Raw genomic sequence first — 13,853 nt, 5'->3', positions numbered from 1 at the left:
AAGGCGGGCCCAGCACGGGGACTGTCCCTCGCCGCGGTTCCTCCGCCCCTCCCGCCGCCTCGATCCGGAGCCGCTCGCCCCTTCAGCCGCCCCGTGCCCACCTCACGGAAGGCACCTGTGGTTCCCGCCCCGGCTCCCTCCGTCCCTGCCCCAGCCATTCCGTTCCATTCCCTTCCCTTCCCTTCCCGCCGCTCCCCGTCCCTGAGGCGGCGGTGAATCCCGCGGGCGGCGGCGGCGGCGCCACACCCCTGCCCTGACCGCGGCTTTAGGAAGCACCACAGCCAATAGCCGGGCGTCTTCGTGCTGACAGACGGCCACATTGACCTATCGTATGGTCCCCCCTCACAACTAGCCCCGCCTCCCCTGGTTGAATGACCAATCAGAGCAGAGGTAGAGCTGGAGACGGAGGTGAGGCTCTGGAACCCTTCTTCCCCCGCCCCTCCTCTGCGCGAATGATTGACAGCCACACCGTCCAATGGACTGCGGAGAGCCGGCGGCGGGGCCAATGGCGTGGCGGGGGCGGGGGAGCGGCGGGCGGCGGGGGCGGGGGAGCGGCGGGCCGGGTGAGGCGCGGCGCGGCGCAGCGCCGGTAGGAGAGCGATGGTGGCGGCGTGAGGCGCGCTGCGAGCCGCGCTGTGACCCGCGCTGTCTGCCCGGCCGGCGCGGAGAGCGGCGGGGGAGCGGTGCTCGCCATGAGGCTGCGGGAGGATGGGGACAGCCGCAGGGCGCTGCCGGCGGAGGGGCTGCTGCGGTAATGGGCAGCGGCAGCGCTGACTCTCGCCTGCCGTGTGGTGCCAGCGCGCCCGCCCGGCGGGACCGCCCGCGAGGAGCCGGCGGCAGGTGAGTGCCGCGCACGGGGAGCCGCCCGGCCCCTCCCGCGGTCCCGGAGCTGCCGCTCCCCGCCTTGCTCCCTGCCGGTGGCGTTTTAATTTTTAAACCGCTCCGGCTCCCGGCCAAGGGCGGGGGGCGCTGCCCCGGCGGGCTGGGCGCGGAGGTGACACGGACTGCTGAGGCGGAGCGGGGCGCTCCTCGCCGCGGGGCTCCGTGGGGACCCCCTTCCCGCGGGCGATTCTACTTCAGGTAGCCTCCTCGCCAGCTTTGATGCCATTCTGCCCTGACTTCTCGCCAGCTGCGGCTAGCTTGTGCTTCCCCATATTCCTAATGAAGAAGCTCTTTTCCCCACACCCAGCGGAGATGCTGCTTTCCTTTCGAGGGAGGAAACCCACCTGGGTTTCTCCTCTCCCTTTTCCCCTCCCTGATGATCATTTCTCGGTGAGAAGACATTTCCATTTCAATATGATGCAGCGAGGAAGATGGGGGATCCTGGGTAGCTTGGACTCGGGAAATGCCCCTTCCTTTCTCGTCCTCCTCCTCACCCTGGCACAAGCATGTGAGCACCAAGACTCCCTTTCTGTCTTCTTGGCTGATCCTTCTCCTTACACAGAGAAATGAAAGCGGGAGGTGTGTTAGAGGAAACAACTGTTACACCTTTTGTCATCAAGACAAAGAACTTCATCTCCCCGTGTCCCTCCCTCTGGGTGCATATTGGCAGCACCTCAGCCACTTTGCATTGCTTCCCGGAGATGCTTCATAAGGATTCGGTGTGGCCCTGACCTGCCCTTTTTTGTTGTTGTTGCCAATTATGATGCTTCTGATAATAGGATATGTTGATATGTTTCTGAACAGTCTCGTGGTTTGAATTCCTGAAATTGCTGCAGTATTCTTACTTATTTATTTAACTGGGGGGGGCTGTGTGTGGATGACAACAGGAAGGGGGTATGTTCTTGTAGTTGTTTGAAAGGTATAAGATCACGTGCAGCTGCAGCACTTAGTATGAAGTGCATTAACCAATGCTTTCTCTCCCTTATTTGTCTTCCAGTCCTGCAGTCTTCCCTTCATCTACTGTGTGAAGAATGATGATTCCATGAGAGAACTTCTTTCCATTACCTGTCTACTGCTACTGCATGCTGCTCCTGGCCAGTGATGAGCCATTCCGCTAGACTGGGATTTACCCTGAGGAGGGGAGAGGCAGAATATGAATTGTAGACATCCCGCCAAGTTCCTCACACACTCTTTTTACTGTGTCTGTATATAAATCTGCTAGTATCAAGCACACACGCTCTTTGAAACCTACATTGGTATTCACACAGCTTCTGCTGTCTAAGAGGACTGGTATTTCTCACCATCATGGCTTCAGTTTGGAAAAGACTGCAGCGTGTTGGGAAACATGCATCCAAGTTCCAGTTTGTGGCCTCTTACCAGGAACTGATGGTTGAGTGCACGAAAAAATGGTAAGAAGTGGCTCATGTTGCTGTAAAAATGATGGAGTAAGTTGCTGGTGCTGAAATAGGAAGGATGTTGCTCATTGTATATTGTTTGGTATGTGCATTGCTCTTCCATCCCCTTACCTTCTATTGCCAGCCCATTGCAGAAGCAGCTGCATGAGCTGCTTGTCTTTCTCAGTGGGTGCTGGCTTTGCTGCATGGTTACCCTGGACCTGCTGGTTTTGGTCTGTGCTATTGATTTTCTGGGTTGGCGTTGTTTTTACCTTGCAGAGGAGGGTATGTTTGTTAGCTCGCATCTGTGACTTTGTGTGGGTTTGGTTGTCGGTTTTAGGTTTTTGGTGTTGTTTGGTTTTTTTTTTTAATATTTCCCATGAGCTATTTTCCAAGTGCCAATTCAGCTATTTGTGCTGAGTGTTATCTACTGACACTCATGTTGGCTGTTGGAGGCATTGGACATCAGTCCTGGACATGGAGGTCATGGGATATGTGGGTTGGATGCCCGTTTTGATTTTTGACTTCCTTACCTGAAGAGATCATGTTTCTCCTTCTTTTCCTTTATCCTTTCCATCTTTTAACAGGAAGGGGCAAGAGGCAGGTCCTTGGGAATTGCCTTAAGGTGTTTGTTTAGTCAGACAAGAATTTTGTGTGGTGGTGGTCCAGTTGGATGGCTTTGGAACTGACTAGACAGCAGTTAATGGTGTGGGTCTGGCACATCATCTTTCCTGTGCAAAGTGAGCTTAAATAAATCTGCTAGGCAAGACTAGAAGCAGCTTTTAAATAGTCAGGGAAAGATCTCCGTTATATAAATACTTAACTGCTGTTTTGTATGTTTGGAATATTGATGTTACTGACATAATTCCTCACGTTAGCGTGTGCTTGTAGTGTCAGGGGAAGAAGAAAATACATTCCAGACCTTGTGGACCAAGATGTTCAAATTGCCTTGTAATAAACTGCAGCCTCCTTTCTAATACTTGGCCTTTCTACTTGTTGGCAAGTTTGGCACTTGCATTGGCTGCTTTCACTGGTTATGAGTAATTGCCTCTACAAATTTAAATTCTATCTTGTGGAGTAGGAAATCTCTGTCAAATGTGCTAGAAGGCTGTGCACTGCTCTGTCTTAAAGGAACACTGTCAGATTAAACGTTTTGGGGTTTTTTAGCAAGCTTTCTTCATGACTAGAATGTTTAAGAAACAGAATTGTTTTGGAAGTTGAACTTGCTTTCACAGAGTAAATAACAAATGGAAATGTTGTAGAGGTTGAAAGAGGCTGTCCTGATTATCCCATGGGATCTACTGTCCCAAAGAGGCCAAGGAGTTTTCCACAGTAATTTTGGTTGATCAGTTTTATTTTAGCACTTGGGTTTCTTATTATGTTCTGTTTGCATTAACTTGGCTGATTTAGGTTTCATTTTCATTTTGATTCACTCGTTGCTGAGAATTTGCAGAATGCTTCAGCACTAAATGATAAATCCTGCAGGGGAATGTTTGCATTGGAATTGCATCTAACTTTTCCTTGGTTTAAGAGAAAGTCATACACAAAAGTTCTCTTGTGAAGTATCTTATTATTTTAGAAACAGGTAGCTTACTGGTTAATCATAACTGAGAGTGACCACCTAGCAAAATGTCTGTGTCTGCAGTAGTGAGAGAGGCATTCAAAACCTCAGATATGGAGCTATTTTTTTGCAAAAAGGCCATCCTTCTGAACTTCATTTTACATTCTTGAGTTTAAATGCATGCAAGATCAGTGCTTGTGTTGGTTATGACAAAGGAACAGTATGGTGGTGAAATGTGGATGAATTGTAGGAAAAATCACAATAGGGAAGAACATAATTCACAAAGTCCTTTGATTGTAAGCTTTTTGATTCTGCTTCCTGTTATTTCAAGAACCTTAACAAAAATGTTCTTTACGCACACAACCTAAAATACGGTATTTCTGCCATAAATCAAACTTCCTAAGTCAAAATTCTATAGAAACAAAGGGTTAAATATTTATGTATTCTGAGAGCCTTCAACTAAGTCTCTCCATAACTTTGGAGAAGATGCAGTTTCTGTGCATGCTGACAGGATCACTGCTTCATCTGTTTCTGAGCCTTGTCTCTGAGTTTGGCCCATGTGAGAACAAAACAGAAGAAATTAACTCCATATGCTGATCTTGCTGAAAGCACTCAATATATATTAAGTGTCTGTGCTGTAGTCTGTAGTTTGTTTGATTGAAATGTAGTAAGCAGTAAGTTATTTTAATGTACTGGCATTTTAACAATGCAGTGTTTCTGGAGGAAAAGAATGCTTCATTCATATTTTAAAATAAATGACAACACAGTCATAAACACACTGGAACTGAGAAGTGTCTGTGAGCAAGGACTGTGCATGACCAAAACAGGCTGTGTGCCTCTTTGTGAACTGCTATCTTCTGTTAGGTTTGCATTTGTATGACTCTTCAGAAAACAACTTGTGTGTTAGAATATTTTTGTATTGATGGTGTATGGTTTGCAAGGTTGGGTGAATTTCTGGTTGGCTTTAATACTCTTTGTTTCCTCTGGACTTGTATTGATTGGAGCTGCTTTTTTTTTGTTTTGTTTGGGGTTTTTTTGTTTGTTTGTTTTTGTTTTTAAACTTAGCATTTAAAATAGCTCCTGCTCTTTTTCTTTCTGGAGTTCTCCTGGCACTGTGGGAAGTTGCCACTGCTGTGGTGTTGCTGCTTCACTTTTTTATAGGATGATCTCTATGTACAGCAGCATTTGGCCAGATTAGGCTGAAACCTTTCCTGCTTTTTCTCCTGTCCATAATTTCTGTCCTGAATAATGGTTACAGACAGCCACTCTCAAATGATTGCTTCTCATTGGTGGTGTGTTTGGGGGAGATAGGTCGTGATGGAGTGTCCAGTGTTGTCACTGTTCCTTATTTTTCAGATAATTAACAGGACTGAGTCACTTCTGTGGCATTCTGGCAGCTCCCACTGACCCAGACCTAATTATTGTGGCTGCTCAGTACCTTTGAAAAATTGAACAGTTGGTTTATTTAGAACCTTTCATTAAAAATAAATAAATAAACGGATGTAGTCTTGGTCTTTAATATGGATTAGTGACTCCTGCTACTGTGAAAACGTAGTACTTTGCATTAATCATATAAGCAGTTGATTTGTTTTGAAAGGTGCTTGCTTGAAAGTGCTGGAGTGTGTCATTCTCCATTTACCCTTGGACTAAGCTGGGGCAGCTCAGGATTTTCCACACAGCCTCACCAGCGAACTGCAGCCCTGGCCTGAAAGGACCATGTGTGATACGAGAGAGTTAATTCAGTGCTTATCCTCAGTGCAGAGTCACTGAATAAAACCATAAATCAGTCTCATTCATTTTGCTTAGGCATCTAAAGAAACAGCTGTATTTCCTGCTCTCTGCTGTCAGAGCAGAGGGTTGCTGTGTGGGGCAGGACTGTGCTGGGCATCCCTGGCAGGTGTAATGCTGTGACTTGTGCAGGGGACCCAGTCCAGTTGCCTGAACATTGGTGTCAGGCCCTGTGTGGGATGCCTTTGTGTTTACTGCCAGTCCCAGCTGCCAGTTTGGAGAAGCCCAGGTCTCCTGTTGATCCTGGTTCAAGCTGCTAGCCCAGCATGAATCTCTTGTGTACCCTGGGGCTTCCCAGCTGCTGGAGGCTTCTGTTCAGGCAACTGAGTCGAGGCTTGTCTGAGATACAGGCTCAGCAGAGGAGGAAACTTCTCCTTTGGACCAGAGATCAGTTCTGGTACTTGGACCTGAAGCTCTGATAGCAGTTTTATAGAGCTGCTGAAAAATCTACTGCTGAACACACGAGCTCTTTAGGGTGGCTTTTTTGTTTCCTTATTGTGTGATATCTCACAAGTCAAGGACTCAACAGAGGCTTCAAATGTAATATTCACTGTTTTCCCCAGAGAATGGCTGAACTTAAGAGAGTTGAGGTTGCCAAGTTCCTAACTTGTCATTGTTCATTGGATGTGTTTATGAGCAAGAAAGCTGCTCACCTGAACATAGGTGCTAACTGCTTACCAAGGTTGGAAAAGAGTAAACATAAAGGCTTTTACATGGGATTTGTGTTCAGGAGTTGCTTTAGAGATAAATATGTTATTTTTGTACAATGTGTGTAATGTCTGTCATCTACATGAACAGCTTTGCTTTTAAATCCTGCTTAAACATACAGTGAGCCATGATGTTCTAAAAGGGTTAAACTTATGTTCAGAAGCTTTAACTGAAGACAGGCTTCATGTCCATGAGGCAAGTTGCCTATTTTTATATCAATTAGGTATGGTCTGAAGCAAGTTCTCTCTTTCTAAATACACATATTTCTCTTTCGGAAAGGAAGTAAGGCTTAATCTTTTTTTGTTTTCTTTTTTCTTCAAAAGGCTTTAGCCATCTGTTTTCCTCTTCTATTGTAGTTTCATAACTGGATGCTGAAGGAATCTTAAGATTTGGCATGCATTGTGCATGGGAGAGAAATGAGCTTTTTGAGATTCCACGGTTCACACTGATCTGCTTGCCTTCTGCTTGCTGCTTTCCAGCAAACCCCTCAGTGCTGAAGGCCGCCAGAAGAACTGGGCTTAACTGGTTGCTGTAGAATCCTTGGTTGCCTGCAACGGGGTCAGGCTGTCACATTGCTCAATTAATTTTCTTGCTTTGCACGGTTGTTAGAGGGGATTTCGTGAGTACCTAAGTGCTTTTAACTATAAAGGATGATCCTATTGAATCTCTTTGAATTAGTTTTGCTGTGCACCGTGCTGTTGTGTCATGGGCTTGCTCTGCAGAGTTTTTGATCAGATTGGGGTGTTGGTGATGTAGGTGTACTGTAACATGTACAACTTGTGCAAGGAGAGCACCATGCAATTTCTCCTGTGTTTTATCTTCTGTTCTTCTCAATGAAATTGTACTCTGTCCTTATATGTTTTATTGAGTTCTGATTCCACACTAAATAATCTCCATTTGGAAATGCACTTCAGCATTTTCTTTGCCATTCATTTCTGATTTTGACTGAGGATTTTTTGAGGGCTTAAATTGTGTGTCAAACATTCTCTTTCCAAATAATCACCACCAGCTGCCTTACAGCTGTCTTTCCCCTTTCTTTCTGTAGTCAATTAAAACACACTTACTGTCCACACATAAAAGCAATTCTCCTCTGTCACTTTGCATCACTCTTCTTTGTATCAAAAAGAAAATCCTTCTTTGCAGAAACCTAGATTTGCTCCTATGGACTCTCTGCTGACTTCTGTCAGTAGGTTGTCTACCAATCCCAGCTGCTTAATGCCAGCTGCTTTCCTTCCCTACCTTGCCAAGCTTCCTCCTAACCCCTTTTACAGCCTCGGGTCTGTTCTTCGACCACAAGTTAGGGATTTCTCATCAAAATTGCTGGCTGCATATTGGGAACAAAGAAATTTGGGTAGGAAAGGTACAGGTGTGTGTGAAGTCTTTCTTGCTGCTGCCCTTTTAGGTTGTCAGTGCTGCATGCTTAAACCCATTTTCTATTTGCAGCAATGTTTTAAGAGTGCTTGTGACTCTGTGCCCAGTTGCTAAAAGACTGCATTGATAGATGCAGGCACAAAGTTTAGTGTCTGTAGGATAGAAAGATTTGGCATAAATACTTGTTCTGAATTCTTTTTGTCTCTGAGAGACAGATTTCTTTTCAGCAGTTCTTTGACATTGTTTCCTGTCCTAGCAGTAACAAAAATAATTAGCAAAAGCAGAAAACATTAGATTATATCCGGGTGTAGATAAATTCCATTTTAATGGTCAGAGTGGTGAAGATGTCTCCTTGAATGAATAAAATACACTAACTTGTGTTCTAGCACAACTTTATTTTTTGAGAGAGAAGCTGTGTGTGTGCATAACTTCCTCACGGAGCTTTTGGAACAAATAAAACCTTGCTCTGTTCCTGCAGGCACTGTGGTGCACACATGCAGTGAAGAACGTGTACTGTTCATTTGAACCCAGTGGACTTGAACTGCAATAAAGATTTAAAGTTTTTTCTTGGGATTGGATCCTTGTGAATACTCTTTTCAGCTCTTTGTGCTATGAGGTTAAATAAAATGAAATATTATGACATTGTGTAGGCCTCATATGAGCTGAGTCTGCCATCTCTTAGACTGCTCAGGCTGTATAGTGCCAGTCTGTTGCTTCAATTAGTTTTTAATTGGTTGGAGAGAGCTGAAGTCCCTTTCACAGTTTAGTGTGAATAAGGAGAGGAGGAGGAGGAGGCTGGTAAGGTTGACTAAGTCTGAGGAAACTCTTCTTATAAAACAAACCCTTCAGTTACCGTAGTAAAAGCATTCTGCTTGGGTGGCTTTCTGAGCATATGGGGGCGGGTGTGTGTGTGTGTTTATTTACTTCTAAAAGCTTTCCCCGTTTACTCTAAGGAGAGTGTGTGAAGTGTGTGTTTGTTTCCCTTGCCCCTCTCTCTCCTTTTGCTCCTTGGTGTAGAAGCTGGCCCTGGCAGGCTGTTTGCTACCTTGTGGGACGCTCCTGAGCTATCCTCTGCACAAAGTCTGTCTTGTGTGTCCTGGGCTGGACTCTGAAACACAGGAACTGTGCAGATGAACTTTTGTTCCTTATTTTAAGATATGTGCAGAGCAGTCGGGTAAATAAAGCTGTCCTTGTTTTCTTCCTCTTGTCTTTATTTGAAAAATGTCTTTCTGCTGCATACAGTTTCTGTAAGTGCACCAGAGCCTCTCATCTGGAAGCTGTGTGTTTTGGCAGCTGAGGTACAGGGTAGCTGTGGCTTTTGGCACCTGGAGAGGCATTGCAGGGATTTGGGAACTGTGGGTTAAGCACGAGCTAAAATTAGCAGAACCATAACTAACATTGCTGTTGTCTAAGGCTCTGACTCATGAGGTTTTCTGGATTCAAGAGTGGAGCTGGATGTCACTGTCCCTAAGTAGCAGTCACGTTCTGCCCTGAAGCAGAGTCAGGGTGTCAGAAATGCTGCGGGGTGCGTTAGTATTAAGTGCCATCAACTTCAGCTCCCATTTGTGAGGCGAGTGTGAACTGCAGCAGTTGAGGAGCAGGCACACCTCCCTTATGCTGCCCTGATGCAATGGGGAGGAAAATCTGCCAGAGCGGTGAGATGAGCCACAGCTGCAGGCAAGAGCATCTTAGAGTGCTTCAGCTAAATCACCCAGATCCTGAGTCAGTGCCCTGTGCTGTCACTGTAGGGCTTCAAAGTGCACAAGCTTTTGAGATGAATCAGAAGTGCATGCCCTTCTGAACTACAGTTTCTAGCTGCCTGCAAACCTGTAAAGATGAGTAGTGCAGAAGTAATTCTTTGCCTGTTGAGGCTCTCTTTGTAGTGGAGAGTCATTGGGGGTTCTTTTTGTTTCTAATTTATTATTATTTGAGGAGACTTTCTTGAGGATTACTCCAACGCTATGGCCAGGCTCTGCAGCTGCTAACTGTCTGCAGCTGCTGAGCTGCAGTTTCTGTGGCTCTGTGTATTTATTTTAGCACAAACTGGTTTCGGGTTTTATTTCATGTGCACGCTCCTGCAGTCGTTCTGGGGGCTTTGTTTTGGGTGAGCTGCTGTATCAGCTTAACAGCACACAAGCAGATCTGACCTTTCATTTCTAATGGATCTGTTTTGAAAAATGACTGTGGTGCTGACCAAACATCACAAAGGCAAAATAACTTCTGCTTACAGGAAGAACTGAATTAAAGCAATCCAGGGTATTTTAAGACTCTCTCATATCACATGAGTTTTGGCTCCCATATTACTGCCACTCATTTCCTGCGTGCCACCTCCACAAGCACCTGTAATGAGCAGTCACCCTTCATATTCAGTGGCTTCTTTTCTCACCCAGGAAGTGCTGTTTGCTGCCTTGGTGCTGTAGGACGGGTCAGAGCTGTTTGGTGCTGCTGGATGGGTGGCACTGGCTGTTGCGGTGGGAGATGTGGATTCCGATGGGTGCAGCTTTGCTGGCAGCGTATATTCATCTCCTCCTGTTGGGACAAGCCCCATCACATTTTGCCTAGGCCAGGCAGACAAAAGACGTTCCCAAAGTCAGCTCTTCCATTAGGTATGTTGCTGCCTGATGCCCTAGGATGATAGCTGTCCTGACCTTTCTTTAGGGCTTAGATTGATGCAGTGATGCCTCCCTCTGCTTTTACATCCAGTGTCATAAACTAACTTTCCCCTCCCAGCTGTGTTTGGGAAGAGTATTTGCATAGCCAGTACTGTTAATACCAAAAGCTGTATTGAATGAAGTAACTGGAGAATCTGGATCATTGAATCCAGTTGGCAGCACATTGTACTCTGCCACTCAGCAAGTACTGTGAATTTCCTTGACTTTCAGTGTCTGCTCATTGAGTGAATTCTGACTCCCTTTGTTTATGTCAATACATAGGAAGAGATTTAAAAGAACAAAAAAGAGCTGTCAGAACTTCTCTTTTCCAGCAAAGATCTAACTCAGGTCTGTAAGTTTCCAAACCAACCTGTTGCTGATTTATCTTTGGTTTATTAGCAGAGGATTTAACCTTGACAGCTCCTGGTGACACCTGACATGGTTATAGCTCTGGAGTTTCATCTCTGGCCATGCTGACAGGTGGGCAAATCTATTTAGCAGTTTTTTCTAGCTGTACCTGTCTTTTACCTAGTTGTGTCTCTTGGAAAACTTACTTAGTGGTTTGTCATTTCCTGTAGGTAACTTCAGCAATGGTTGTATAGAGCTGTGAAATATTTCAAGAGAACAAGATCTTTAAACTTCTTTTTCTCTTCAAGAGCAGATCTTAACTGGATAGATTCTTGGAATAAGTGTCTCTTGAGTGAGAGAATTCCCCTTGCATTCCTTCATCTTTGACATACAAGAAAATTTTAAGAATGAGAAAGGCCTGACCCATTTTTTACCACTTCCTGTCATACCACAAAAATTGAAAGAATTTATAACAGTGTTACTTGGTTTTAAGGCATATTTAGGATGGCTTTTGTTTACTGTTAACACTTTTTGAAAAATACTTTTAAAAAATACAATGGTGTTTTCACCCCCACCCCACTCACCTCCCTTTTTCAGGATTTGTGCATGTGGAACAGGGAATTGTGGGTCGTAAGCTCTGCTTTTATCTTTTTGTTTTTTGGTTGGGTTTTTTTGTCTTTACTGCTAAAATTGTTTCTTTCTTCCTTGTAGATGGCTACTCTGAGCCCCAGTGTCTACTTACTGTTCAGGATACCAAGACAGACAATCTTAAAGCAGCAAAGGAATTATTTCCTTTTCCATAGATTTCTTTTTTCCCCCCATCCTAAATGGGATGTGATTATTAAAAAATTTTTAACTGAAAGATCACCAAGAGTAATCTTAACACCCTGAATTTTCATAGCCACTGATGTAATCAAGGGATGTTTTGATAGAGGATTGGAAAGTGTGTGGTCACCCATAGTGCTAGAATTATAATTGCGCAGTGCTTGAGGCATGGTGCCTCCTTTAGTTTGTGACTGTAAGACTGTCCTGTCGACTGGGCGGTGGAGGGAAAAAGGCTACTCTGCTTTCCTGCCCCCACACATCCTTCCCTCTTTCCTGGGGTAAATGTTATGCCAGCTGAAGGCCTGCAGCTGCTGCCAGGAGAATGCTGGAGCAGGGCCCTACAGAGAGCTCGGTGTGAGGGAATTGCCCCTGACACATCGCCGGCTACCTGGGGGCTGTGGCAGCTCCCTGTGCCACAGTGCCTTGTCAGAGCCTGCCACAGCTCCACACCAACACTGCTGCCACTTTTCTAGAGAGCCAGGACAGCCCTTTTCTCTGGGCATACAGCACTGTTGTGGTTGATGGGTCTATGCTGTCGGTGGTTATGACAAGTTTTCTGCTGTGTTGTTGTTTTTGAACCTTGGGCCTCTCCCTTATTTTTAGCTTTGCTTCATAGAGGGAAAGTTCTTTTGTGATGTTAAAACACGCCTGAGTTTTCTGTCTGGCCAGCAAATTCAGCGTTGCATTGGAAAGTTTCAGCAGACAATTTCAACTAAGGTTTGCAGGGGTGGAAACCTCCAGCTATTATTTCCATGGGTTGTGTGACAAAGGGCCTCTGGATAGAAGAGAGGAGTCTTGGTCAGACCCTATGGCTGCAGGTAAAAAGCCAGTACCTTCACCTTTTATTAGACACTGGAGAATCTGCAAGGGCAAAAGCTGCTGGCAGCCCAGCCTTTTTCCCTGTGCCTGGAACTACGGGTTTGTGTCAGTTTGTGCTTCCACGTGGCCATTTGTGCAGTGTATTTTTGGAGCAGGGAGCTGCTAGATACATTTCTGTGTTTCTCTGCTCTCCATCTGTTCCTGGAGCCACCTCCTGCTCTAGCTGCCTCAGGAGAAGCTGTATTGCAAGGGAAAATGGCAGTAAAACCTGTGCTTTCAGGGTGTGGGTTACCCAGTGCTGGTGCTGGGTGTTCATCTGACCCATCAGCAGTCACTTCAGTACTGCTGGTAGTGGCTAGTGTTGTAGTACAATGGCAGGTGACAGTGCAGTCACTTGTCTCCTTTCCTGTTGCTGTACTGGAATCAGGAATACGGACATTTTTGCCTCTAGATTCAGTCTTGTTGTCTGGAGTGAACCCTAATAAAGCATTTACAATGCACAAAGCCTGCTTCCTCCTGGGGAAAAAAGTGCTGACTTCAGTAAATAAATTTATTTCAGACAAACTTGTTCTTAGGGAACTAGATCATGTGCTGCAGGGGGAAGAATAATACTACTGCTTCTTTTAACAGCAGCTGTTAAAAGGAGGATGCTTACTTGACTTGCAGTTAATGGTAAAGTCAACGAACTGTAATGTAAAAAAAGAGAAAATAATCTCGAGCTATTCTTGACTATAGGAAGACTGCAATTTATCCTGATTTGTTTGTGTTCACCTCATTGTGAGAACTGTCAGTACCTCTTACGGTTGACAACCCCATTAAGACCTAGAGAAGCAGAAACCTGCTGCCTTGTTAACCTCACAGAATGAGTGTTCTGCCCTCGTCTTCCTCCTGTGCTGTGCCATAGATGGGCTTAGAGAAGCCTTGGTAGGTCTTCTGTGGGGTTAATTTCTTCTTTGCTGCCCTAGGAAGCCTTTTAAAATGGTCAGCCTTGCAGCTTTTTCATGGAATATTCACCTGTCTTGTTTCAGCATTGTGTAGAGATGTGTAGGATGGGCCGTGAAGTGATCTGAGCTGGTGGGAAAGCAGCAGGGGAGTGGGGGAGTGAGGAGCAGAATGTGAGGCTTTTCTCCCTGTTTGAATGTCTTTTGGTCTGTGTGTACAGGGTATACAAGGCAGATCCTGATGGGTTTGGAGATACAAAACCAGAGACTTAAATATGAGCAACCAGTGTGTGAAGCAAAAATAATTTCAGAGAACAGCCACGGAGTCTTCTTGTGTTTCTGCTGACATCAATCTCTTTGATTAGCTTGGATTTTCTTGGTGGGATCTTAACTCCTTACACTGAACATCCTTTCCAGCAAAGAAGTTAAGGTGGGGAGACATTTATGGAAGCTGGTAACACGTGACAAAGAAGTGTCACCTGTGCATAATAAGTACAAATACATAGTTCGAGATGCAGTGTGAATGTATAAAATCAATGTATGTAATGGAACCATCTTAAGGGGA

General features: G+C 45.3%; 1 protein-coding gene across 12 annotated transcripts in view; it reads left to right on the top strand.

The window, feature by feature from the left end:
* Positions 1–563: 563 nt before the first annotated feature.
* The window catches only part of EHBP1 (EH domain binding protein 1), a 211,321-nt gene continuing 198,031 nt past the window's right edge, over positions 564–13,853 (top strand). For 11 of the 12 annotated variants that reach the window (XM_069009118.1, XM_069009117.1, XM_069009112.1 and 8 more), the window contains exons 1-2: positions 564–840; positions 1,880–2,291. In XM_069009118.1, coding sequence (XP_068865219.1) covers positions 2,188–2,291 — 104 coding nt within the window. In that variant the 5' untranslated portion in view covers positions 564–840; positions 1,880–2,187. Of the gene's footprint in view, positions 841–1,879; positions 2,292–13,853 lie in introns of those variants that run through there. The other variant, XM_069009119.1, reaches the window with a different exon arrangement.

The sequence above is a fragment of the Aphelocoma coerulescens genome, chromosome 3 (assembly GCF_041296385.1).
Source record: "Aphelocoma coerulescens isolate FSJ_1873_10779 chromosome 3, UR_Acoe_1.0, whole genome shotgun sequence".
NCBI classification, from domain to species: Eukaryota; Metazoa; Chordata; class Aves; order Passeriformes; family Corvidae; genus Aphelocoma; species Aphelocoma coerulescens.
The sequence above is the reverse complement of the archived record's forward strand: the minus strand, read 5'-3'. Positions and strand labels throughout refer to the sequence as shown.